General features: G+C 47.1%; 1 protein-coding gene across 23 annotated transcripts in view; it reads left to right on the top strand.

The window, feature by feature from the left end:
* Nucleotides 1–25,812, top strand: part of RALGPS1 (Ral GEF with PH domain and SH3 binding motif 1) — a 300,534-nt gene that overhangs the window by 15,653 nt on the left and 259,069 nt on the right. For all 23 annotated transcript variants that reach the window (XM_053562197.1, XM_053562132.1, XM_053562113.1 and 20 more), the window contains exon 2: nt 22,796–22,917. In XM_053562197.1, the coding sequence (XP_053418172.1) occupies nt 22,861–22,917 (57 nt within the window). In that variant the 5' untranslated portion in view covers nt 22,796–22,860. The remainder of the gene's footprint in view (nt 1–22,795; nt 22,918–25,812) is intronic.

Raw genomic sequence — 25,812 nt, 5'->3', positions numbered from 1 at the left:
GCATCCCTGGGGTGTGCACTCTGTTAGCTCTTGGTAAATTATTTATGATTCTCTTTTTTTCTTATATGTAATCAAATGAAGTCTATTGTTGAAGTCTACTTATGATTGGCTTACTTCAAAATGAAGCACAGTGAGTCAGTCTTAAGAAATAGGGTATTATTTGTTTACATGTTTATTTAGCAAAATCTTTGATAATTTATTTAAAACTAATGAAACTTTGAATCTGTATGATATGTAAAATTATCACGAAAAGGTAAAGCTAAAGGTCTTTTAGAGATTTGCTTAACTTTCCAGTTTTATGGGAGAGGACACTTAAATAAGAGAAGTAAAGAAATTGCTGAAGAGTGGTCACGGTTGATGAGTGATGGGCGTGGTGCTGGACCTTGGCCCTCACCTCAGCCCTGTCCAGGAGACTTTGACTTCCAGGGGACCACAGGGAATCCATCCATCCTATTTTGGGGTACATATAAGGCCAGAACTCATCTGTTCTCATTCAGGAATGAGAAAAATAGAAAAGCTAACCCCAGAGAAGATGCACTGAAAAGATTCAGCACGTGAAGGAAACCAAACCAACCAAGGCATGTAAGAAACAGAGGAAGAGCAGGCATTTAGAGACAAACTAGAGTGGTTCCACATGCTGCTGGGTGTGGCGGCACACACCAGTAGTCCTGGCTACTTGGGAGGCTGAGGTGGGGGATTATCTGAGTCCAGGAGTTTGAGGTTGCTGTGAGCTGTGATTGTGCCCGTGAAGGGCCACTGCACTCCAGCTTGGGCAACACAGCAAGACCCTGTTGCTAAAATACCACCCTGCTTTTTCTCAGGGAAGTTGTAAATGCCACGAAAAACGAGATGTTGAAACAATTAACTGAGATGAAAAAGGAGCTTTTGTAGATTGAAGAACATTAAAAAAATAAATGACATAAGGCCAGCATTTAACACTAGCAGCAATGCAGAAAGTCAAGGAGTCGGGAGGACAAACTGGCCGATTTCAGAAGGTACAGGAGGCAGCAGAAGAGACACCAGATGTGGATGCTGGACGAGACTGGTGAGGATGTGGGCAGCTAGAGTTCCTAAAATGGAGACCAAGACACACGGGATAGAAAGAATCCCCAATTTTCTCCTGAACCAGCGAGGGAACCTGAATCTGCAGCTGATAAGGAAGGACTCTTTATAAGCCAGGCACTATTAGGAAAAATTAACTAAAACTTAAAATATCTAGGTGAAAAAAATTTTTTTTTAATTTCAAGAAGAGAAGGTACCATTAACATGCAGAAGAAACTTTTGAATCAAAGAAAAAAATCTAGGCTGATTTCAGGCTTGTCTACAGCAGGGGTGCTAGATAGAAGGCCGTGGGGCAGTAGCCTTAGAGTTCTGAGGAAGAAGGGTTGTGACCCAAGAATCTTATACTCCACCAAGCTTTAGTTCTCATTTGACGGTCACAGAAATCCATTTCCATCGCCTAGGAACACCTCATGTGTAGCTTTCCTGGAGGGGGGACCCATAGAAGGCAGGCTTCAGCCACCAAGAGAGGGCTCATAGAAAAAAGCCCCTGAATGGGCAAGTCAGCAGTCAGGGTCCAAAAGGACTAGCCATGGGGTAGACCCATTTAAGTATAGAATTATTTCTAAACAATTGTGATACAATTATAAAATAGAAGACAAATGAGATAATTACTGGAAGAAGATGTGACATTCAACCAGAATTAACAGGACAAGCAGGAACAGCATTCCAGCTCAGCCCAGAGGTTGTGTCTGGGAACACACCCTGCACTCTGTAGAAGTACACGATCTGAGGATGAAAGGTTGGGAGGCATCTCCATGCCCTCCATGTGTTAGCTGGCCATGCATTTTTTAGCTAAAAAAATACTGTGCATTTCAGGTATCCAGTGTACCTGGGGCCAATTTTGTGATGACTCTCTGGGCATCATCTTTTCAAGCTGCCCTCGAGGAATTCTCTTGGCACCTTTGTTTTACAGGTTAGCACTTTGTTGGTAGGAATGTCGAACAGTGAAAGTCTTTGGAAAACAGGTTTGCAGTTTCTCAAAAAGTTAAATGTTTAGTTATAGTGTGACCGAGACTTTCTACTTCTTAGAAGAGAAGTGAAAATATATGTCTACAATAAATGTGGATAAATATGTTCATAATGTTTCTAATAGTTAAATAATGCTCACCATTGTTCCTAACAGCTAAAAGTGGAAACAACCCAAATACCTGTTAGTTGATGAATGGAGAAAGGCAATATGTGGTATATCCATACAATGGAATATTATTCAGCCATGAAAAGAATTGAATACTGATTCATGCTATAACATGGATGACGCTTGAAAACATTCTAAGTGAAAGAAGCCAGACACAAAAGTCTATATGCTGGATGATTCCATCTGTATGAAGTGTCTAGAAGAGGCAAATCCATAGGGATAGAAAGTAGACTAGTGGCTGCCAGGGGATGGGGAGTGACTGCTAATGGGTGGGGTACAGTATTTCTTTTTAGGGTGATAGTGGCACAAGTCAGTGAAGATGCTAAAATCCCACCAAGTTTACAGTTTAAAAGGTAAATTTTATGGTATACAAATTATATCTCAATTAAAAAATAGCCTTTTATTATTATTGAATGTTAATTATGGAAAAATAAGAAAGATAGACAAAAAAGAAGCAGCCATCATCCCATGGTATTAATACTTGGCATATATATGTGTGTAGTATAATATATGCAGGTCTTTCCCCTTGTGTCTGTCTCAGAGTTGAGTTGATTAGACCATTTTATTCTTTTTTTTTTTTACTTTGCAGTTTTTGGCTGGGGCCAGTTTTGAACCAGCCACCTCCGGTACATGGGGCCCGTGCCCTACTCCTTTGAGCCGCAGGCACCACCCAGATCATTTTATTCTTTCTCTCCTGTCATGAGCGGTGTGTTGGGATGAGCATAGTCCACAAGCATGTTCTTTTTGTTAGTGTGTTAGTATTTATTTCTCTATTGTTAGAGTGTTTACAGTGGAAATGATACTTGGCTACAGTGGGAACAGCACATACTTGGAGTCGGAAGACAGGGTGCCCGCCCCGACTCAACGTTAGGTTTGTGAGCTTGAGAAAGGCACTTAGTCTCACTTTCTTTATTATACTTTACCCATTGGCAAAGTTATGGAGCTGCCAGAAGTTTCATGCTCTAGTAGGGGCGTATAAATTAGTTAAGCTGCTTTGAAAACCATTGAGTGTCATCTCTAAAATCTGAACATACACATACCTTATAACATAGCAGTTCCACTCCTTGGTATCAACCTGACCGTGAAACAGACACAGAGAAACCCAGTGGGCATGTAGCAGAGGCACGTGCAGTCATGTTTATAGCAGCGCTGTCTGGAGTAGCCCAGACTGGAAAAAATCCTGATGCCCATCAGTTCTCAAATGGAGAATTCATGTGATGGGCTCCCATGATGGAGTGGTGTAATCAATGAGTTACTGAACAAAAATTCAGAGAAAAAATCTGGATGAATTTCACAATTATAATGTTTATTGAGATACAAAAGGTTATGTATTTAATGAGTCCAGTTTATGAGTGTGAGGCATGGCATAAGAAGGGTGGCGGGGAAGCTGGGGAAGGGGGAGAGCCAGGCCTCTGGGTCACCGGAGCCCAGGGGGGAGGTCTGAGAGAAACAGAGAAGAGGAAGCTTGGTGAGGGGATGGAAGGAAGGGGTTGTTGGCCCAGCCTCGGAACAGGAGAAAGGAGCCAGCAGAGGAGGCCAGAGAGGCTGAGGAGATGGGAGGGACAGGGTCTCCAGAGTAGGCTGGCAAACACGGTTGAAGGCTACCGTGAAGTAGCAGAGCCTTTGGCAAATAGCCTCAGCAATCAGGAGGTCCTGGGGACCTAGGAGGGACCCGTGCAATTGATCGCAGTAGTCCAGGAGGAGGGGGTCACCCGTGGGTAGTGAGAAAACCAGTGGAGCTCAATGAGAAAGCAGTCTGAGTTCAAGCATCTAAGCTGCTTTGAAGTCTGGGGGGACCAAAGATGTTCTCAGGTAGAGGGAAGGACCACGGGAGTGCAGGAGATGGAGGTTGCAGCAGAAGGGGCGGATGGACCAGGTGACAGCAGAGAACGGACCGTGAGCCCAGGGCCAGTGTCAGCCCCAGGGTCAGGCAGGTACCTTCTCGTGTGGGATTCAAGGGCCAGGCCAAAGGAGGGACCTGAAGGCAACTTTCCTCAGTGAGGGAGGTGGTGGGCAGGTGTAGGGTGAAGCGTGGAGAGAGGGGACACTTGGGGGTGATGGGCTGAACCTATGGGCACCTTTCACCTGTGCTTGTAGCAGAGTGCACGTGTGTCTGGGAGAGGGCTGCTGGCGCCCTGCATTTGGGCCGTGCTGGGCCCTCCCTCGTGCTCACACTCTGTTCAGACAGCATGTATTCTGAGGGCAGGAATAAGCTTCTGGGTGTTCCTGAGTTCCATGCTTGCTGGGCATTGCCCAAGGCCTTGGCGTGGTTTTCAGCCCACCAGAATGCATTTTCGCATGGAGTTGGAGTTTCCTTAGCATTGATTCCCCCATGCAAACCCTCACTCACGTGTCCGTTTACCACAGCATGCATCCCAAACATGGTGAGAAAGAGCGCTGACCAAATGGGATTGATTCCTGTGATTTTAGGATAGACTTTGCTACTTAATAGGCTATTGATGGTATCAAATACTAATCAATGGGGAAAGTATTTGACATTTCAAAGAATAGGCTGAAATCAGATCTTATAGCACTGTAGTTGGTCTCACCTGACTGAACTTTGAAAAACAAGCCTTAACCATATGGAGCATGGGTTTTACATATCAATGTAAATTGAATTATTCCCCCTACTTTTACAGTGGCTACTGTTTGGAAAGAGACATGCTAGGATGGTATATCCTATTGGTCGGGGGATTATGAAGCCCACCACGTGTTCCTGGTAAGTGAGTTCACTGAAATGTGTCTACTTGAGCAGGTGGCCCCAACGGTGCACGCTGGGGATGGGTGAGCCAGTGGTGTTGCCGTCAGCCAGGCCTCCTGCCCTGCGGAGCCTGGTGGAGCTGAGGGGCCACACAGTGGTTTTCTGGACATCAGGCATCCTCCGTGAGCCCCGCGCTGGGTGTGCTAGGGGCTGCTCCTCGCCACGTTACACTCCTAGTTCTCTCTTTTGGTTCTCATTTCAAAGGTTTTCCCTCTCTTTTCCCCCTGCTCCTCTCGGGGTACACCTCTTGTTGCTGCTCTGCCGTGCTATCACCCTTTCGCTCCCATTGGTATCTCTCCCCCAGCAGCTGGGGTTACTTGGGTGACCTTCTCTGTTTCATCCTCATCAGGCCCTTCACTACCGACGGATATCTCTCCCCTCTTTTTCTAGTTCAGCTCCCTTCTTCACTTTGCTTCAGACCCTTGGCCAGGAAAGGCCAGCTGTTTGTGTGAGTTACGCTTGGCCACAGGAAGATGGGGTATAAGAATACAAAAACAAATAAGGTGTGATCATTGTCTTTGAGGAACTACAGACTGTGGGTCAACCCTCTCCATCATCCCTGCTGGCCATTCTTGCTCCCTGAGATTCCTCTCATTTCATTTGCATGTCTTCTAAAGATGCTTTTCTGCTCTCCCCAGCTCAGGGGAGCTCGCCTCTCTTTAAAGCTTCATGACACTCATTCAGCTGCCTCTTGTGGCTCTGGCCAATTCTGTGTCATGCAACGCACTCTTGTCTCCTTGACTAGACTTTAGGCTCTTTCAAGGCAGGGTCCGTGTCTTACTCATTGCCTTACACACAATAGGGGCTCAATAGATGTCACCGGAATGAAACCAACATGGACTCTGTCATGGCTCCCAGTTTCCATCCTTCTGTGCCACGGTCCTCAGGTCCTGAGCTGATAAGAGAATATGGGAAGAGGCAGTGTTTGCTTGGAAGAATCCTAGCAGAGTCTATTCAGGTAGGAACAGTGACAAAAACTTTGAAAAGCTAAACTATTACAATATATTTTGGATCCTTCTGTCAATCTATTATCGCAAAAGACGCAGAAGGAGAAGTTTCGGTGCTTTTCTGCACAGGGCCCAGTCTTCCTTGATATTGTAGGATTAAGTGCGCTACGAGTAACAGTGCTTAGAGAAGCAAGTGCCCACAACTCACACCGCAGTGGGATGGTTTCCTAATGAGGATGTTAGAAACAAGTCTCGGTTTAAAGCAGAGAGCATGTGAGAAAACTGAGACTAAGACATGAGTACTTTCTTTGAAGTCACACAGCGAATAAGTGGCAGAGTTCGGATTTGACTCTAGGTCAGTCTAGGTCTAGAAATGGTGTTCCTCTCCACCGCCTGTGCTTCCAGGTCTGGTGAAAGCTGGATTCCTGGGGCTGTAGCTGCCCACTTGCTGCCTGTGCCTTTTGGTGGGTGGGTGGGGGGCTGTTGGAACCTGCCAATGCCAGGGGATCTGGTTGAATTGGGTCTGGTCCATTCAGTCGGGAGAGGACTCCATCCCTCCCTTGTTGTCATCACAGGGACCAAAGGATAAGGGATCTGTGCCCCACGTCTCAGCAAGAAGATCACAGTGTGCCCACTCATTTCACCTGGGTCCACCTGAACAAAGGCTGGCCGTTCATCTGGGGCTCCAGGCTTGCCACAGTGGCAAAAGGACAAGCCGTCTGTCCTGAGCAGGGGGTGAGGGAACCTGTCCCTGTTCATAGGCAAGGATACAGCACATTGGAGGGCACTGGACCTTAGGAGGGAGAGGCGGAAGCCAGCTTCACACTGGGAGCAGCAGCCCTTCCGAGGCAAAGGCAGTGGAGTAGAGTGGAGTGGATGCACAAGGGCTTTAAAAGGACAGAAGGAGGCCGGGCGTGGTGGCTCACGCCTGTAATCCCAGCACTTTGGATTGCCTGAGCTCAGGAGTTTGAGACCAGCCGGAGCAAGAGCAAGACCCCATCTCTAAACAGAGCCAGGCATTGTGGTGGGTGCCTGTAGTCCCAGCTACCAGGTAGGTTGAGGCGAGAGGATCACTTGAGCCCAAGAGTGTGAAGATGCTGTGAGCTGTGATGCCACAGCATTCTATCTAGGGCAACTGAGTGAGACTCTGTCTCAAAAAAACAACCCCCCAAACCAAAAACAAAAGGACAGAATGCTAAAGAGGTAAGATTAAAGTGTACCAGAGGCCTCCTGGAACTAAAAAATATGGCTTCTGAATTTAAAAATCAATAGAAATTAGTAGTTTGGAGGGACAAATGAAAATGTATCTTATAACCCATAGCAATAATAAAAAGAAATGGAAATAATGAGTTAAAATGGGAGACACCTGAAGGCCTTGTCCGAGAGCCCTGACGTGGTTAGTAGGAGTTCCAGAAGGAGGAAAAGGAGCAGATGGAGAAGTAATAGAAAACAGTCGAAGGAAACTTCGAGTTGAAATATTTGATCTTCATATTAAATGGATTCATTCAGCTCACACTAAGGTTAATATTTAGACATTTCCTGGCAAAATTTCTAAACTCCGAGAAAAAAGAAAAATCTTAATTCTTTAGGAAGAAAGAACAAATTTTTTGACAAAGGAGAGAGAATCAGGCTCCCGTTGGGCTTCGCTGTGTGACTCTGGAGGCTGGAAGACAGTGACTGGTGTCTCCAGACTATCAAAGGGAGGGAGCAAAGTACTTCCTATCCCCAGCAAGATGTCACGGAGGTGCCACTGCAAAAGAAAGTCGTTCTCAAACATATGATGACACAAAATTCACTTACTAAATGCACCTGATGAAAACACCCAGTGTAGTTCTCTAACCAGGGGAAGATCGAAACAGAGCAGAGAAATGGAGACAGGAGGAGGGCAGAGTGCAGGTGACAGTGGGAAGCAGCGTCCCTTTTAGTGCGTGGGATCACAAGGGAGATTACTGCCGCGAGTTGGAATTTGTATCATGTGTTAAACAATTAAGAATTTTTGAAACACAGGAGGCATGTCATGAGGGAAAACATAATAATAGGTTGAAACTAAAAATTCCACCATCTCTGCAAAACCTAGTGCTTTGAGAGGAAAGATGAGAAAACAGCAACCTCAAACTCTTGGGTTCACGTGATCCTCTTGCCTCAGCCTTCCGAGTAGCTGGGATTATAGGTGCCTGCCACATGTCCAGCTATTTTTTTAGAGATGGGGTCTCACTCTTGCTCAGGCAATCCACCCTCCTGGGCCCCCCAGAGTGCTAGGATTACAGGTGTGAGCCCCCGCTCCAGGGCTCATATCCCCTGAATGACAGTGGCTCAAATGTGTAAGATTTTATAGCCCTTGCATAAAAGGGGCCGTCTAGGAGAGGAGTGGTGAAATCAGAGATCCAGGTTCCTTATGGTTGATGCTCTTCCATAGGTAGCAAATTGCTTCTTGACCCAGTATGGCTCGCTTGAGCTCTATTCATCACATATGCATTCCAAAATCCAGAAGGAGAAAGGGAGTAAGAAGGGTGTGCTCCTTGACTTTGAGACTCTTCTCAAAAGTCTTTCAGAGCATTAGCTATTGCACGTTATTGTGCAGAGCCTAGTCACGGTGAACTGTAAGGGAGCCTAAGAGCGCTTAGCTTCAAAATAGGAGTTCTCTTGCTAAAGAAGCAAAGGAGACAGAAAGGAATCTGATTCCCAAAGATATGTTAGCAGAATGCAAATTAAAACAATAGGTATCTTTTTATCCTTTCTTTCTTTTTTTTGGAGACAATCTTATTTTGTCACCTCGGTACAATGCTATGGCATCATAGCTCATAGCAACCTGAAACTCTTGGGCTCAAGTGATTCTCTTGCCTCAGCCTCCTGAGTAGCTGGGACTATAGGCGCCTGCCACCATGCCCAGCTAGTTTTAGAGACAGGGTCTCACTCTTACTCAGGCTGGTCTTGAACCTGTGAGCTTAGGCAATCCACCTGCCTTGGCCTCCCAGGGTGTTAGGATTACAAAAAAGTCACAAAGATTGATAAAACCAGGGTTAGCAAATGATTCGGGGAGTGAGTACTCCTTTACGTTGGCTGATGGGGGTACGAATTGTTCCACCTTTTGGGAAACATAACCTGAAAGTATCTAATAGATATTAAAAATATCTATCTCTAGAAACATAACTGCATACTTCTGTGAGTCTCTCCTGCGGAAATAAAGCACCAGCACAAAAGTGGTCCATACAAAGTTGTTTTCTGCACATTGTTTTAGGTGGCAAAAAGATGGGACGATGGGGAGCATCAGCAGTGTTGCAGAGGTGCCAGCTCTGTATGACTGATGTGAAGAATGGCCAGGATGTATCATGAGGTTTAACAAACAAATTGCAGAGTACCGTCTCCTTCAGGTTTTGTAAACCAGAGGCTGACTGTGGCAGAATAGAACATGCCAGGCCCTGTGCTCAGTGCTTTACTTCCTGACTTCTTAGAACAAACTTAGAGGGTAGGTACTATTAGGTCGCCTTTCTTTAGAAGCGGGATTTGAAGCATAGAGGGACTGAATAACTTGCTTGTGCTCACCCAGCTGATAGACACTGGACTCAAGATGGGACTGGGGCTCCAAAACCTTAACTCTTTTTTTTTTTTGAGACAGAAGCTCAAGCTGTTGTCCTGGGTAGAGTGCTGTGGGGTCACAGCTTACAGCAACCTCAAACTCTTGGGCTTAAGCGATTCTCTTGCCTCAGCCTCCCAAGTAGCTGGGACTACAGGCGCCCGCCACAACTCCTGGCTACTTTTTTGTTGTAGTTGTCGTTGTTTAGCAGGCCTGGGCCAGGTTTGACCTGGTAGCCCCGGTGTATGTGGCCCAGCACCCTAACCACTGAGCTACAGGCGCCAAGCCAAAACTTTAACTCTTATCGACCCTTTTACCCTGCCCAAGGACCTCTGTGTAATCTCCATTTCGGATGCTTTGTGTGTTCAAAACTGAAAGTTTTAGGAGGCGTAGTAGCCAACTGGCTCTGTCTGTGCCTGTCTTGTTACACCCACGGTTTCACCATTGACATCATCTGTCTGGGCCGGCAGGCATGGAGAGTGCGACCTTGGTCTCTGGTGTGAGCCCCGCGTGGCCATGTGTTGCTGGACTGGAAGGCTCAGACAACTATGCTTCTGGCTGCTCCCTGTGAGGATGGTGGAAGGGAGAGGGCGCTCAGGGAGATTTGGGTTCATGGCTTTTTGTTTTTGCACCTCACTGGGTTTGACTGTAGTAATAAGAATATGCTGCAAAGCAGGCTTGCTCAGAAAAGGGTTTGTGAGCATGGAAACTGGGGGGCCACTGTGTGACACGGTCCAGGGAGGAAGATGAGTATACCGTCCACAGCCCATAAGACGAGAGCTCTGGAGAAGTCTGGATGCCCTGAAACCTGTGGAAGGACATACATAGGGCCTTGTAGGAGGTGTCCCACAGGAAGTGACATTTAAAACAAGACTAGAGGCCGGGTGTGGTGGCTCATGCCTGTAATCCCAGCACTCTGGGGGGCCAAGGTGGGTGGATTGCCTGAGTTTAGGTGGATTGCCAGGTTGCCAAGACCAGCCTGAGCAAGAGTGAGACCCTGTCTATAAAAATAGCTGAGCGTAGTGGCAGGTGCCTATAGTCCCAGCTACTTGGGAGGCTGAGGCAAGAGTTTGAGGTTGCTGTGAGCTGTGATGTCACAGCACTTCACTGAGGGCAACAAAGTAACACTCTGTCTCAAAAAAAAAAAAAAAAGAAAGAAAGAAAGAAAAAAAAAGAGAGAGAGACTAGAATAAAATAAGAGTAGAGGAAAGGAGGGGGTTTTAGAGACAAACCAGCTGCTGTTTTGTTGGTGAGGAGAGAAGCAGGCTGCATGTGCCCCAGAGACCCTTTGGCAGCCTCTCTGTGTCCACACATCTCTCCTCTGGTGGGCTGTACCTACAGTGGGGCCACTTCCAGCACTGGGCAGGGGAGAGGCTGGCAGAGGGACTGCATTCCCAGCACAGAACATGCTCTCCCACAGGGGTTGGGTACCTCTAACTGCCCCCCATCCTGGACCCAGCTGTTTTCAATGACCTTGTCTTGCTGACCCTCCCCTGAGAGGACCATGACCCTGACTTCTTGGGAATGGGTTGGAATGCAAGGTCAGGATGTGATTGTCAAATGGGCTGATTGCTATGGAACAGTTGCCAGAAACCACTGGTTGGGTCTGTTTGAGGTCTGCCTGTAGGGAGCCTGGAGAGGGATCTGGGCTAGAGAGGTTGTTAAGACAAAGGTCACCCACTTTTAGCTGAGGCCCCTCTTGAGTGGCAACTTCCACTTGGGCTTTGCTTGCGTGGAACCTCACCAGGCCAGAGTGGTCCTGCATTCCCTCCAGGCAGCAGTAACTCCAAGTGTAGGCACTTTCTCCTCCCTCCCTCCTCATTCTCCTCCCTCCCTCTTCATTCTCCTCCCTTCCTCATGCTCCTCTCCTCTATCTCCCTCCTCATCCTCCTCCCCTCTCCCTCCCTCATCATCCTCTGTGGCCCACAGGGTTCTCGGGCTTCTGAGTCCTGTCCCTCTCTGAAGGTGAATGGGATAGACATGGCCCTTGCCTTGCAGAGCTTATGGGTGAGCAGGGAGAAGCCACAATTTCATGTCAAAGTGACAGGGGCTACACTGGCTAAGCAGAGGCCCACAGAGGTGGGGCACTCAACCAGACTTGGAGGCTGAAGCACAGAGGGGAAGGGAACAGCATTCCAGGGAGAGTCCTTGGTGAGATCAGGACTTCCTGCTCACACATGGCGAATGCCTCAGTCACCTCTGGGCTATGGCAAAGATGCACTTATTCAGTCTGCAGGAACCCAGGGAGTGATAAATCATTGTCTCCCAGGATCTTATCCCCCAGGCTCTCCCGTTGGGGTTGATCCTCCTCTTCCAGGCAACCTGTGCTGAGGTCCTGTCACCCTTCTTTATGAAGTCCCCAAGCTTCTTGGAGGACACAAGTGCACACAGCCTGGGTTATGGCTGTCTTCCACCCAGCCCACCTCTTACTCTGCGTGCGTGTGCTCAGCAGGTCGTGGGACTGTTCCTTTGCGTAACTACAAATGAGGGAGTGAAACATCACAAGCCTATAGTTGAAAATCAGAGCTAAATAAATTCCACTATGAACCTTCCACACCAACAAATCAAGCAGTGTTTGTGTTTGCCCACTTCCCTGCCAGTCCCTGTCCCTGGGGCAGATGTGTTTTTAATACAGTTGTGCAGCTTGCCTCTTTGGCTTTCTTGGCACTGTTGGATCTGAGATTTAGCAGTTAGACAGTTGGCCACCAGGTGGCACCGCAGCACCGGGTATCCAACCCAACCTCCTGGCTTGGGAGCCTCCGTCTAAAAGCTTTAACACTTGGCTGTGGCCGTCCTTCAAGTGCTTGTTTAGTTTTCTCCATCCCCTGGATGCTGTGTTGCTCATAGATGTTTTCTGTACTTCAAAAGAAATTAGACAATATTGAAGGGTACAAATATAAGGTAAAAATGCCAACGACACCTTCAAGAAACTGTACTTCTGTGTGTGTTCACGTGTATGTGCAAATATTTAAAAACCTGTTCCAATGTCACTTTCTCAGGGAGGACTTATGCTCCCGACCCCAACTCTTCTGCCTACCTGCTTTCTAGCTTTGCTTTTGTCCTTGTCACTTACCACCAGCTGACATACTATATCTTTACTGAATGATTTACTCATTGTCTGTTTCCCCAACTAGAATGCACTTGGCGTTTCTTTACTGCTCTCTCACTCACACCCAGGACTGAGCCTTTCAGTAAATATTTGTTGAATGAATAATTAATGCAAGTGGATATGCTCTGAACTTGTAGAAATCTTTCTCTGTCAGTAAAAACCGATCTGCTTCATCCTTTTTACCCACTGTTTAGTACCCCCATTAGATGAATGCACTCCAGCTGCTGCAGTGGAACACATTTATGTGGTTTTCCAGAGTTTTCTTGCTCTTTTGTAGGCAATATTGCAGTCAGTAGCCTTCCTGGAATGTGCTTTCTGGTTGCCTGTTTGATGATTTCCTTGCTTTGTTCAGACTCTGGGCTTATGCTTTATAAATAACAACTCCTATTAATCCTCACGTCAGCCCCGTGAGATGGGTGATGCTGTTCACTTCTCTTGTTTATAGAGGACGATGCTGAAGTTTAGAGAGGAGAAACCCCCTGCCAGAGTCCACACGTCTACTGGGTGTTGAGACAGAGCTCCTGGGAGCGTTCTTCTGTAATAAGGATATTAATTTATCGTTTGTCATGGGACATCACCAACACGCTTTTTAAAATTATCAGCTGTCTTTCATCAATTTCATGTCTTTCCTTGTACAGAAGTTTTAATTTTTAGCGTAACTAAATTGCCAGTATTTTCCTTTGTTCTCTGACTGTATCATACTCTCAGAGAAGACTTCTTTATCCCAAAAATTACAATAAAAATTGATATTTCTTCTAATTTTGGGGTTTTCTTTGTTGATTTGTTAAAATCTTACTCAACCCAAAGTTAATTCTTACATATGATTTTGAGTAAGATTTTAAATAAATTCTTCCCTTTTCCAAGTGAATAAATAAGTTGCTTTATCACCGCTACTGAAGAGTCGTCTTCCCTGCTGTTTGAAGTGTCTTGGTCGTATGCTGCTCTGCAAATGCATTAGATCCTGTCTTCTGCACCGTGGCCTGTCCCTGAGCTGTTCACCTCTTCCTGTGCCGTTCATCATTGCCTGTGGCTTCCTGGCAAGGCAAGACCCTTCTCTTTGTAGTTTTTTCTCAAAAACCTCTTGACTACTAATTGTTCTTCCTGATGAAATTTTGAATCAATCTGTTGAGGATTTGGTGTGAACTTGCATTTCTCTTAAGGATTAATTGGGAAGAATTGATGGCTTTGCAATGTTGTCTCATTTAGGGGAGTGAAACGTCTCTGCTTTGATTTAAGTCTTTTTTGGTTGTTTAGTAAAATTTCATGATTTTCTTTAAACGATTTTTGTACATTTCTTTTAAAGTTTATTTCCAGATATTTTTCTCTTATTGCTAGTGAGGTCTTGTGCCATCATTATGCCTTCTAGCCAATTATTGTGTGTACAGAGAGAACAGTTGATTTTATGGCTGTGTCTCTAACATTCAGAGTTTTCTCTTCGATCCAAGTCCATCTGCTTCAAATCTAGAAATTCTTCACAATTTATGGTTCATTGATGTCACCGTTTCCTGTACTGCAATGCTGCAACCGATTATTTTCTTACTTTTTTGTTTCTTTGTTCATTTCAACAAGATGTGGAGCAGTGAAGGCAAATGCGTGGGCTCGTTTCATCAACTTGAAGCCAAGTTTATGAGTAGAGTTTGATGTGAAAGTGTCATTGTCCCCATGCACGTGTAGCACCTCTACCCCACCCCTTACCCTGTGGTAAGTAGCCTCCATGGCTCCCCACAGTGGGTGGAATATTCCCATTTTTTTCTAAACTTCCTGCCCTAACCTCATGGAGCGTGCCCTGTGTTTCTAATGGTCTTTCTCCTGCTGCTGCCTGGTCTGTTTCCACTCCCCCATCTCCAGGCAGACCCTGCCCTCCCACCTTGCTCTCTGTGGACAAGCTCTATTTTAATGGAAAGGAGCAGTCTGTTAATTGTGAAAATTAGGGGTTAGAGCTAGGACTCAATGCTGTTTGTTAAGAAGGCCCAAGAATGTGGGTGTCCTGCTTGCTACCTGGCCCTTGTCTCAAGGTTTCTGGGTGCCTGGTAACAGGAGGAATAAGAGCTATGGGGAATGGGAGGACTCTCACTGTGAGCCAGGCAGTGCCTGCCAGAGCAGTGTAGGTTTCTCTGGTCAGAGCTGGCTTGGTCAGAAAGGGCTCGCAGCCACAGCCACTGGGCCTGATCCACGTCTTGGGCCCTTGCCATCCTCCGGCCAGCAGCAGCCCACGGGAACACGCAGGCAAGGTGGGCACACTCAGGCATGAGTGGGAGTCAGAGAGGGGTGAGCCCAGCCAGGGGCCCCGTCCACCTCACAGATCTCATGACAACAACAGAAGAGAAACGGCCTTAAACAGGTGTATAACTGTTGGCACTCAGTGACACTCCTAGAGGATGTGGGCTCTTGCCGACCTAGACTATTTCCAGTCAGGCCAGCAGGTCCTCTGCCCTTGGTGGGACCTAGGGTGGAGGGAGGGAGGGAGGCACTGAGGTCTCCTGGTCCTCACAGGGGGCTGTCTTGTCCCTGTCCTCCATCTACCTTCATGGGTTCTCTTGGGCCCACATGTAACAGGCTGCCCTGTGGTAATAGCCTTGCACAAGAAACGTTGTGGCCCATATGACACTGTATGTGTATGTGTGTGGTGGGGTGGGTGGGTGAGGGTGAGACAGGAAGTGAGGGCATAGAATCCTTTAAAAATATTTTTTAAACTTTTAATTTTGAAATTATTTTAGATTTTCAGAAAACTTGTGCAACAGTACAGAACTTACATAACCATAGAACTATCAAATTAATGTAGGTAAATTTACATAGGTGAAATACTGTTAACTAAACTACAGACCATTTCAAGGGCCTCCAGCCCCCTATCGCCACATCTCTTCATCTTCCTCTGATCTGTGACCTTCCTCTGTCCTCCCAGGAGGTCACATCAGAGCCTCACTGGATGTAGTTAGTCTAAGGTCTGGTTTCTGCAGGTCTGTCTAACAAACCTACGGAAGAAAGGGTCTCTTTTAGCCCACCAGTGTTGAAAAGGAGGGTCTGTAATGTGCATTCACAGCCAGAGTTGAGTCCCTGCGTGTCTTCCTGGGTGCCACTAAGATGCTCCCTGACACCCGTGCACTGTGCAACCTTGGGACACAGACTGAGGTGTAGGGAGAGGAGACTTTCCTTTTTATTTTATGCCTTTCTATCAGTTTATCTACTTCTACAACACACATGGATTACTTTTATCTTACTCGTGTTCAGCACTGCTGGGCTGGACTCCTGGGGACGAGGATGGGCTTTTTCTCTCCCGCCTCCCCAGCTTCAGCTCACAGAGCTGGGCAGCGGGTGCCGCTGAGGCTTGTCTCGGGAACGTGCAGATTGCTGCCTGCCTGTGCCACCCCTGCCTTCAGCTCTCCGAGCAGAGGTGCTTCCTGTCCCCAGGAAAGTGCTCTTCCGGGCCCTTCTGTCCGTGTTTGCTCAACCTCACAAGTTTTATCCCTTTCCGTGGTGTTGGCGGATGACCGTGTCTCCACAGCTGCACCCCCCACCCCCAGGGCTGCTACTCTCTCCTTCATGGAGACACAGCGCCACGTGGCATTTTGGACACGGTGGCGCCTCCTCAGCCCACTATCTCTCCCTGAGGGAAGAGGCCAGAGGTTGGAAGTTGAACATCTGGAGGGGTGGCTAGGAAGGAGTTGAGGAGGGAGCCGGTAAGTGCCAGGATGAGTGATGGCAGGTCTGGTCTGACATGTGCCTATGTGGCCAGGGTCTCGCTTTCAAAGCTGCCAGACGCTGTTGTTTGCCAGGAAGAGAGGTTTGGAGAGGATCAAGATGGGGTAGAGATAGCAGCACGGCCATCCACGCACATGGGGCGGGGAAGGCCAGCCCCAGAGTTATGGTCTGGGAAACCTTTTGGCAGCACAAACCTGCTGTACTGCGCCTGTGGCTGACAGCGTGTGTGTGTGTGTGTGTGTGTGTGCGCGCTCATTGCTCGTGAACAGTTGGTGGAAGGGTTTTGGGGAGAAGCCCTCTCATTTCCTTCCTGTTTGTGTTTGTCACAGCTTCTGTGTGTGACACAGGGGGAGTGAGCTGTAGCTACGTCTGCTGAGAGCGACACATCCACGTCATGGAAGTGGGTTCTTAAACAGCGTTTGTGATCCATTTTCATACTTGTCTGAAACATTGGAAGAAATCGCTGTCTTGTAATCAAACATTCCTGGATGTGTGTATTTTCTTTGAAGCAACCTTCATAAGCGTAGGAAAAAATGATCATTCTTCCTTCTCAATAGTGGTCTGCATCAGAATGCCTCATGTTATTTTCTCGGTTTATGAACCTGAAACCTGAAGGAGAATTCTGGAAGTCTGGAAGGAAATCAGAATTGCATGTGGGATTTTCCTTTTCCTCTTCGGGAGCCCACACACACAAAACCAGATTCTGTCATAAGCAGAAAAGAGACGCGGGACTGTTCTGTGGTTCTGATACAACTGCCACGTTCTTAGGAAGTTACATCATGAGAATCGCCTTTTCTCCTGCAGTGTTTCAGTTTCCAAGGAGGCTTTAGCAGCAAGAGTGTGTGTACATGTACGTGCCTGTGGGGGGGGGGGGAGAAAGAAGTGAGAGAGACAGAAGGAGGGGGGAAAGAATGTTTTTTTCTGTGTGTGGTGCTGACTAATTTGCCCAGTCTCAAAAAGCTGGTGTTGGCACCATTCTGCCATGTTGCCTCCCTGTCTAAAAGCAACACAGCCAGTGCAGATATGTAAAAATCTATCTCCATGTTATAGTTTACTGTTGCTCTCTGAGCCTCAGTCTCCTCATCTATAGCATGGGTTTTTAAAAATGTATATAAATCTTTTAGTCAGAGCCTGGCGCAAAGTAGGTGTCTAATAAATTATAGCAACGACAGTGATTGTCAGACTATGTGTGAGCTCCTTAAGGCCCGGGGCTGCCCTGCCTCCTCTGCTCAGGGCAGGGCCTGGGAAAAATTCTACAAAGTTTGCAGAATGGATGAGGGAGTGAACAGGAGGCAAGGTGCTCCTGTGGTTGGGATGTTAGAGCCATTGTGAAACCATAAACTCCTCGGGGAACCCTGCCTGTCTTATTTGCTGCTGTGTCCCCCTGCTTAACCTGTGAGGCTCGCAGGGCTGGGAAGGTGGAAGGGGATGCCTGCAGCTCTGCCCCAGCTCGCTGGCATCCCACCCATTCCCACGGGCCGCTGTCCACACCTGTCTCCCACTTCCTGCCTATCCTTGGCCTGGAGTGCACTCACTCATCTTTAAGGCCCTGCACGTTGGCTGTTCTCAGTGACGTCTTATTTTACCCCCAAGGGCATTCGTCACTCCCTTCTCTGTGCTCCAGCGAACACGTGTCCTATGAGTAGAGTAGCTCCTTACTTGATTTTCTCCTGTCGCTACACTGCAGGACCCTTGAGGGCAAAGCTGTGTCATCCTCAACTTTAAACTCTCAGAATTGGTCTGCAGCAGTCCTGTGAATGAACGAACGCACAAACAATCGGACCACTGGGCTGCAGGTGGCTGCTGGGTCCCCATCTGCCCATTCACGGTAGCCCCATACTTAGGAGCCGTCCTTGGCTCCTCTCTCTCCTCGCCCTGCATGTAGTGCACCGGCACGTCTTGTCTGCCTCATCTCCAGAATACCTCCCAAACCCACTCCCTCGCCCCCGTGGCCAGCACTCCAAGTGTTGCCATCCCTTACCTTCTAACTGGCTTCACTGCTTCTATTTTTGTCCTCTTCAATGTAGTTGTCCTTACAGTACCCAAAATGATCTTCAAAAACAACGCACAGCTGGGCACAGTGGCTAATACCTGTAATCCTAGCACACCGGGAGGCTAAGAGAGGAGGACTGCTTGAGGTCAGGAGTTCAAGACCAGCCTGAGCAAGAGTGAGACCCCATCTCTACCAAAAATAGAAAAAACTATCTAGGTGTTTTGGCCCTCACCTGTAGTCTCAGCTACTTGGGAGGCTGAGGCAGGAAGAGGAGTTTGAGGTTGCAGTGAGCTATGAGGCTAGCACAGCATTCTAGCCCAGGTGACAGAGTAAGGCTCTGTCTTAAAAACGAAAAGCAAGGGCAGCGCCTGTGGCTCAGTGAGTAGGGCGCCGGCCCCATATGCCGAGGGTGGCAGGTTCAAACCCAGCCCCGGCCAAACTGCAACAAAAAAATAGCCGGGCGTTGTGGCGGGCGCCTGTAGTCCCAGCTACTCGGGAGGCTGAGGCAGGAGAATCGTGTAAGCCCAGGAGTTAGAGGTTGCTGTGAGCCGTGTGACGCCACGGCACTCTACCTGAGGGCGGTACAGTGAGACTCTGTCTCTAAAAAAAAAAAAACGAAAAGCAAAACTAAAAAGCCTGGTGCAGATCAGATCATCTCATTCCCCTGCTCAGAACCCTCTAGTGTGCTATAAGTCCAGTGTACTCCAGATAAAACCCCAACTCCCCACCATGGTCTACAGGGCCCTTCCTGCTCTGGCCCCAACCTGTCTGTGCTCTGCACTGGCCGACTAGTGCAGCTGTGACCTTCTGCCTCCATCTGAAACTGCTAAGCTCATGAGCATCTCAGGGCCTTTGCATGCGCTGTGCCTTCTGGTTATTAAGGATATCTTCTTGCTAAGGTTTCAGCTCAACTGTCCTATCCTCAGAGAGTCTTCTTGGCTACCCTGACAAATATCATCTTCCTTATTTTATTTCTTTAAGGCATTTATCAGTATCTGAAGTTATCTTCCTTGTTACATGCATTTTCTGAGTCCCAAACTAGAATGTGAGTTCTGTGGGAGCAGGGACCTACCTGCCTGCTCATTTCATGTCCTCAGCGCCTAGAATAGGGGTTCTTAACTACATTGATGAATTTGGAGGGGAAAAAAATTTATTGTCACTAATTTTTTAACTGAAATTTAGTATTTATCCCATTTATTAATACAGACAATGAATCACAGGAATATTAACAGTACCTGGGACTTTGTCACCAGTAGAAATCACAAATATTTTCATGTTATATAAGAGGTATATAATGCCTCAATTTAACTGACCAACAGAGACTGGGATCTCAGTGTCCTGAGTTCCTAGGAGAATCAGGTGACCGTCTGACCCAAGTGGTCTAGCCTGGGAGGTCCCCATCTTCAGAACTCTCCTGTGGGTAAGGAAGTGGTTCTCAGGGAGGGGCCTGGGCCAGGCTGACCCCAGTGCGAGGTCTGCTCCCTAACACTGAGCCGAGGCTCAGCCAGGCCTCAGGGACTGAAGCTGCATGGGGGTGGGGGTGGTTTCTCTGGGCCCTGAGAGGGATATTCCATTCTCCTGGTCCTGTTCTTTCTTAGCATGTGAAATCCCACTTGTCTGAGAGTTGCTGTCCATAAATTAGGCTGTTTTTGTCAGTGGTAAGATATGCAGGTGTCAGATCGCAAACAAGTGTTCCGTCTTTACTTCCAGCTCAGCCTTCAGAGAAAGTGTAATGGGTAACGTGTTGCCCGCCATACTTCACCTCTGGGTAGGCTGGGTCCCTGGGCGCACAGGCAGGTCAAACCTCTTGGAAGAGGACGCTTGCGCTCAGGCCCTTAGCCTTGGCTGTACTCTTCAGCATTGGAAGCCCGTGGTTTAACAAAGCAGTATGCTGTTCTTTCTTGAACACTTAAAGCTAATTTTTTAAATTTGTTTTAGGGAAAAAAAAAACTAGGTGTAAATGAAAAGAGACTTGCAGGATAAGGTTAATACTGATAGTGACTATAACCTTGATCAAGAGCTTGTCCTGAGTCGGGCATGGATGGAACATTTTAAATACATCTCCCCAGAGGTGGCTTATGCCTGTAAACCCCAGCACCTTGGGAAGCTGAGGTGGGGGGATCATTTAAGCCCAGGAGTTTGAGACCAAACTAGGGAACATAGCGAGATTTCCCATCTCTACAAAAAAAATAAATTATTCAGGTGTGGTGGTGCAGGCCTGCAGTCCCAGCTACTTGGGAGGCTTCAGCCCAGGAGAACCAGGCTATAGCAGTACACTGCTGCACTCCAGCCAGAGCTACAGAGCAATACCTTTATCAGAAAGATCCCCAATACAGGCATTCCCTGGATTATGAATGAGATAGGTTCTGTAGGTTTGTTCTTAAGTTGAATTTGTATGTAAGTTGGAGCAGGTACATTTACCTGGAATAGTTTCTGTTTGTAAGTGTGAGTTGTATTTAAGTTAAATGTTTGTAACTTGGGGTCTGCCTATACCAAAATACATTTCCTTGCCTACTTCCCACCTGGATTCGTGCAGGAGGCAGTGTTAAGTGCCTAGGCTCTGGCCTTGTCTGACCAGGGTTTAAACTCCTAGTCCTGCCACAAACTAGCCTTAAGTCACATTACCTCTCTGTGCCTGTATCCTGGGAATCCAAAGTCTCTCTAGGCTGTTGTGGAGGATGGATGAGCTAAGAATGCATGCTCAGCCTGGCCCCTCACGCAGCGTCTGCACTAACCGTTAGTGCTGATACTGGTGCGTGGAGGGCAGGCACCTGAATGCGCCTCCAAACGATGCCACTGCTGGAGAAATGAATAGTGTTGGCGGCATCCCTCTGAGGGCTGTGCAACTTAGAATGCGCTGTCATCAGACAAGTAGGGAGAGTGAGGCCTCTGGTATGGGCCAGGCTGAGAGCAGACTGGGATCCACCTCTGAGCTCCCAGACACACCAAGGGAGGAGTAAAGTCCACTTCAGACGTAAGCTGGGGCAGGTTGGAGCCACTTACAGAGGAGCAAACTGGCTGTCTCTCTCTCTCAGTCTCCCACGGTGACTCTGTCAACCCTGTATTGACTCACTTTAATCACTGATCTGAACTGGCTGAGTTGGGCCTGGGCCTCCTGGCTGTTCTACTCAGTTGGTCTGGTTTGAGATGGCCTAGGCCTAGCCTTGTGCTGCCTTTGAACCCTTGAGCTGGATTTACTTTTTGTGTCGGTTTTTGGATTCCCCATTTTGAAGTCTTTGGGTTTCTCACTGGGCTTTCTGCTGGCAGGTCCTATCCCTTTGCTCTGGAAATCCTTCATGTGCCCTTCTCTGGAATAATACGATACGTTTTGAGTATGTTAATTTTTATTTCGGAGAGTCCCATCATGAACCAGAGCTGAGCCTGCTTTTACTGTGGTATAATTCACATACCATAAAATCCACCTGTTTTACCTGAGAATCTTGTGATTTCCAGTGAATTTTTGGAACTGTATAACTGCCCCCGTGGTCCTGCTTTAGAACATGTTCATCACTGTAGAAGCTCTTTTGTGTCTGTAAGCGGGCAGTCCACCACTGATGTGTGTGATGATCTCTATAAATTTGACTTTTCTGGATAGTTCCCACAAATGGAATCATACAGTACAATCTTTTGCATCTGGTCCCTTTGCCACCTCCTTCTGTTGCCCTGCGCACTTCCCTCCTCCCCCGGTCACTTCCAGCTAAAAGGCCATGGGTGACCCATGCTCTGTGTGTTCATTGACGTGCTGAGCGCTTTCCTGGGGGGGGTGTGTACATTGCTGAGGGAGTGGCTGCTTCTGCTCTGGGTGGTCCAGGCCTGTGAGTGGAGTCTTGAGCGAGGATGGGATGGTGGGATAGCTTGAGTAAGGCACCAAAGCATGAAGTACTTGCCTCCCTGTGCCTCAGTTTCCCCATGGGTAATAGGGTGTATTAGGACCTACCTCAGGATTATTGGGAGGGTTCAATGAGTTACTATGCATCAAGCCACACATGGTGAGTGCCCTGTGGGATTAGCTGATAATCCAGATTATTATTGATGAGACGCTGTGGTGCCAGGGGGGCACTGTAGAATCCATCTGCCCTCCTCATCTCACTTTGTTTTAAGACAAAGACCACAAACTCTAGTGCCCACAAGGGCCAGGCATACACTGAAATAGCTGCACAGGCCACTTGGGGACTGAAAGGCACTTGCCAAAGGGCTGGTCTCACTTAGCCCAGCTGATGGTTGTCATGCAGGAATATGGGCCTAGTATTGCCAGAAAAGTTAGAGAAATACAGAATTCTATGTGAAATCTTCCTATTAATTAATTTTAAAAATATTAATACTCTGTATAAGCCCAGTAACCTATATTTGTGGGCCTTATTTAGCTTGAAGGTTTATGAAAGCTTATGACTTTTCTTTAAAGGTCTCCTCTGGGGAGACAATTATGCCTGTATGCTCCAGTCTGGCATAGTTGTCTCCTGGGGTAAGGATAAGTTGGGCATTAAAGATATTCTTATGAGCCCCTTTGCTTTGCAGGAATTCTCCAGACAGGTTATGTCACCGGCAGAGGCTGCCCTGAAGCTCCCTGCAGCCTGGAGACTATGTATAAGAAGAATGGTCTGATGGCTAGCATGTTGGTCACCTCCGCCACCCCACAGGTACAAGGGCTGTGAGGATCAAGACGCCAGGTGGGAGGGGCGCCTTGCAGCTGACCCAGGCCCTAGCTGAGGTGGGGACAGCAGGGCCGCAGGTTCCATGAATACCACCATTCTTAGTGCTCTCAAAGCCCCTGGCCACGCCAGGCGTGAGATTTGGGAGGCAGTCAGCCCTCAGGATCAGTATGTTTTCTGAAGTCGTTCTCTTCAAAGAAAAACAAATAACCTGCCCAGTCCAGTTGTAGCAAGTGCCACATTCCATTTTGGTGGCAGAAGTGATCAGACCTTTCCCAGGAAAAGCCGCTGCTGATTATAAATCAGTCACACATTCTGGAATGAAGTCAGATGGAAGTCATTCCAGCTGGCCCTGGGTCTTATTCACCTTGCTCGGTAGGAAACGGCTGTAAGGCCTGGTGGTCTGGAGGGGCCAGGGCCTCTGCTACGGGCTTTGAGAGTTTGCTTTCCCAGCTCAGTAATGGAGTAGGCGGGCGGGAGCAGGCCCAGGATGCCACCGTGGTGTATGTGATGTGCAGTGCCTGCTCCTCCAACAAGGCGACGAGGCAGGGGCAAGAGGAACCACTTTATTTTTTATAAACCTTCTGAAAAAAATTCCTTATTTTGATTTCTGGTCCTGAAATCAGACTTTGGACACCTCTCGATACTCCCTAGTGGTGCCAGTATAGAGTTAAGTAGACCTGTTGCAACTGGAACAGCATTATCATTGCCATCGTTGTCAACACCAGCCGCTGTATCTGGGCAACTTTTGATTAAACAAGTCCCCTCGTATGAATATGTGTATAATGTGGTGGTACAGGAAAGTTACAATCCTGAAATCCCAGGAATGGACTCTGTTTGGTAGCAAGAGGAATCAGATTTCTGTTTCCATCTATAATTTACATTCTTTCCAGAGTAACACTCCTTGTCGGTGTGTATGTACAAAGTCTGACAATTAAGTTCGCAAACTCGTCTTAGAAAAAGTGCTGCATACCGCATTGCTGAATATCCTATGGTTACTTTCCAAGTATTCCCTTGGGAAGCTCGGCACTGACGCCAGCACCTAGTCCACCCCTCAAAGCACTTTGGGAGCTCTTTTTCTGGAATGGCCATCAGAGCTGTCATCGTGTTACCCTTGATGTCCCAAAAGGGTACATCAAATGTCTTCCTTTCAATATTTTCTTTATCTTTGGACAAAGAAAAAAGTCATTGGGAGCCAGATCAGGTGAATAGGGAAGGTGTTCCAATACAACTATTTGTTACTGGCTAAAAACTCCTTCACTAAGAGTGCTGTGTGTGAGTGGTGCGTTGCCATGATGCAAGGTACCATGAGTTGTTGGTGAATAGGTTGTTTTCATCTAATTTTTCATGCAGCCTTTTCAGCACTTCCAAATGGTAAACTTAGTTAACCGTTTTTCCAGTTGGCAAAATTCATAATGTATGAACAATCCCTCTGATATCAGAAAATGTTACCAACATTGTTTTGACTCTTGATTTGGACTGATGGAACATTTTTGGTCATGGAAAATTGGCTGACTTCTGTTGTGTGCTTTGACGCTTTGTTTCTGGATTCTATTGGCACACCTGTGTTTCATCGCCAATGATAATATGAACTAAGACATCGTCTTGCCTCTTCAAAAGGTCTTGGCAAACTTCGACTCTCCTTTGCTTTTGTTCATTGGTGAGTTCCTTTGGAACTTTTTTTGCATACAACTTTCTCACACCAAGATTTTCAGTTAAGATTTTCCTGTTTCTCTGTCAATGTTAACTTGGTCTGCTATGCTTCTCACAGTCAGCCACTGATGTTGATGCATAATTTGATGAATTTTTGCAGTGTTTTCATCAGTTCTGCTTGTTACTGGCCACCTTGACCTCTCTTTATCAGTGACGCTTTTTCTGCCTTCAGAAAAACGTTTAATCCATTTCGTACCCTGCCATTTTCTTCATGGCATTATCCCCATAAACTTGAACTAGCATGTCCCTAATTTCACTTCCTCTCTTGCTAAGTTTAATAAGAAATTTAATGTTTGCGCGTCGCTCTAATTCAAGCTCAGACATTCCTGCAATGGCACATGCAAGCAACAATAATGAAAGCAACTCATCAAGACACTGTCACACATTGGCGTGAACACAGCTGTGAGACGTTGGTATATTAAGGTTATGAACCTGTACTGAGTTGTTTGAACAATGTTGCAATTTAATTGCACAATGGCAAGTTTGAGACCTTAATTGTCAGACCTCATGTGCATATGTATACCTGTAAGTGTGTATATGTATGTGTATGTATGTGTACACATGTGCATACACATATATGCCGTGTACATGTACCTATATGTGTGTCCAGCACACGGTAAGTAAATGCTCAATAAATATTGGTTGAATGAATCAGTGAATGAATACATGTATAATTGAATGCTCAATAAATTTTGGTGACCGGATGACATATTTGTGCCCATATATACCCATAATTTGGTACTCCCTATGTACCATGCACTTTTTTGCATGATCCACGGGCATTCTTCTGTTTAATCCTCACAGTACCCCATCAGGTGTGTGCTGGGTTCATCCCCAGTTCACAGATGGTGGAGCTAAGCTGTAGAGAGGTGAACAAACTGGCTTCAAATCACACAGCTTCCAAGTGGATGGGGATCCAAGGCCAGGTCTGTCTGACTCTCAAGCTGGTACTTCTAACCATGACCCTACATAGTTCCAATGAAAACCAGTGCTATCACCCTGATTTACCTTGCTTCCTGGAAGGTGTGTTTAGAGGTGCAGAATGATTTGTAGATGACTGCTCAGGATTTATGTGTCAGACCGGGAGATAAATGAGACTGCTGACTCCAGAAGCATTCAGGAGTAGTCTTAATGTCTTTTCAGAAGTTCATCCTAGCACAGATTGTCCTC

Source organism: Nycticebus coucang, chromosome 2 (assembly GCF_027406575.1).
Source record: "Nycticebus coucang isolate mNycCou1 chromosome 2, mNycCou1.pri, whole genome shotgun sequence".
Taxonomy (NCBI): domain Eukaryota; kingdom Metazoa; phylum Chordata; class Mammalia; order Primates; family Lorisidae; genus Nycticebus; species Nycticebus coucang.
Note: the sequence above shows the minus strand (reverse complement) of the source record. Positions and strands in the feature narration are given on the sequence as shown.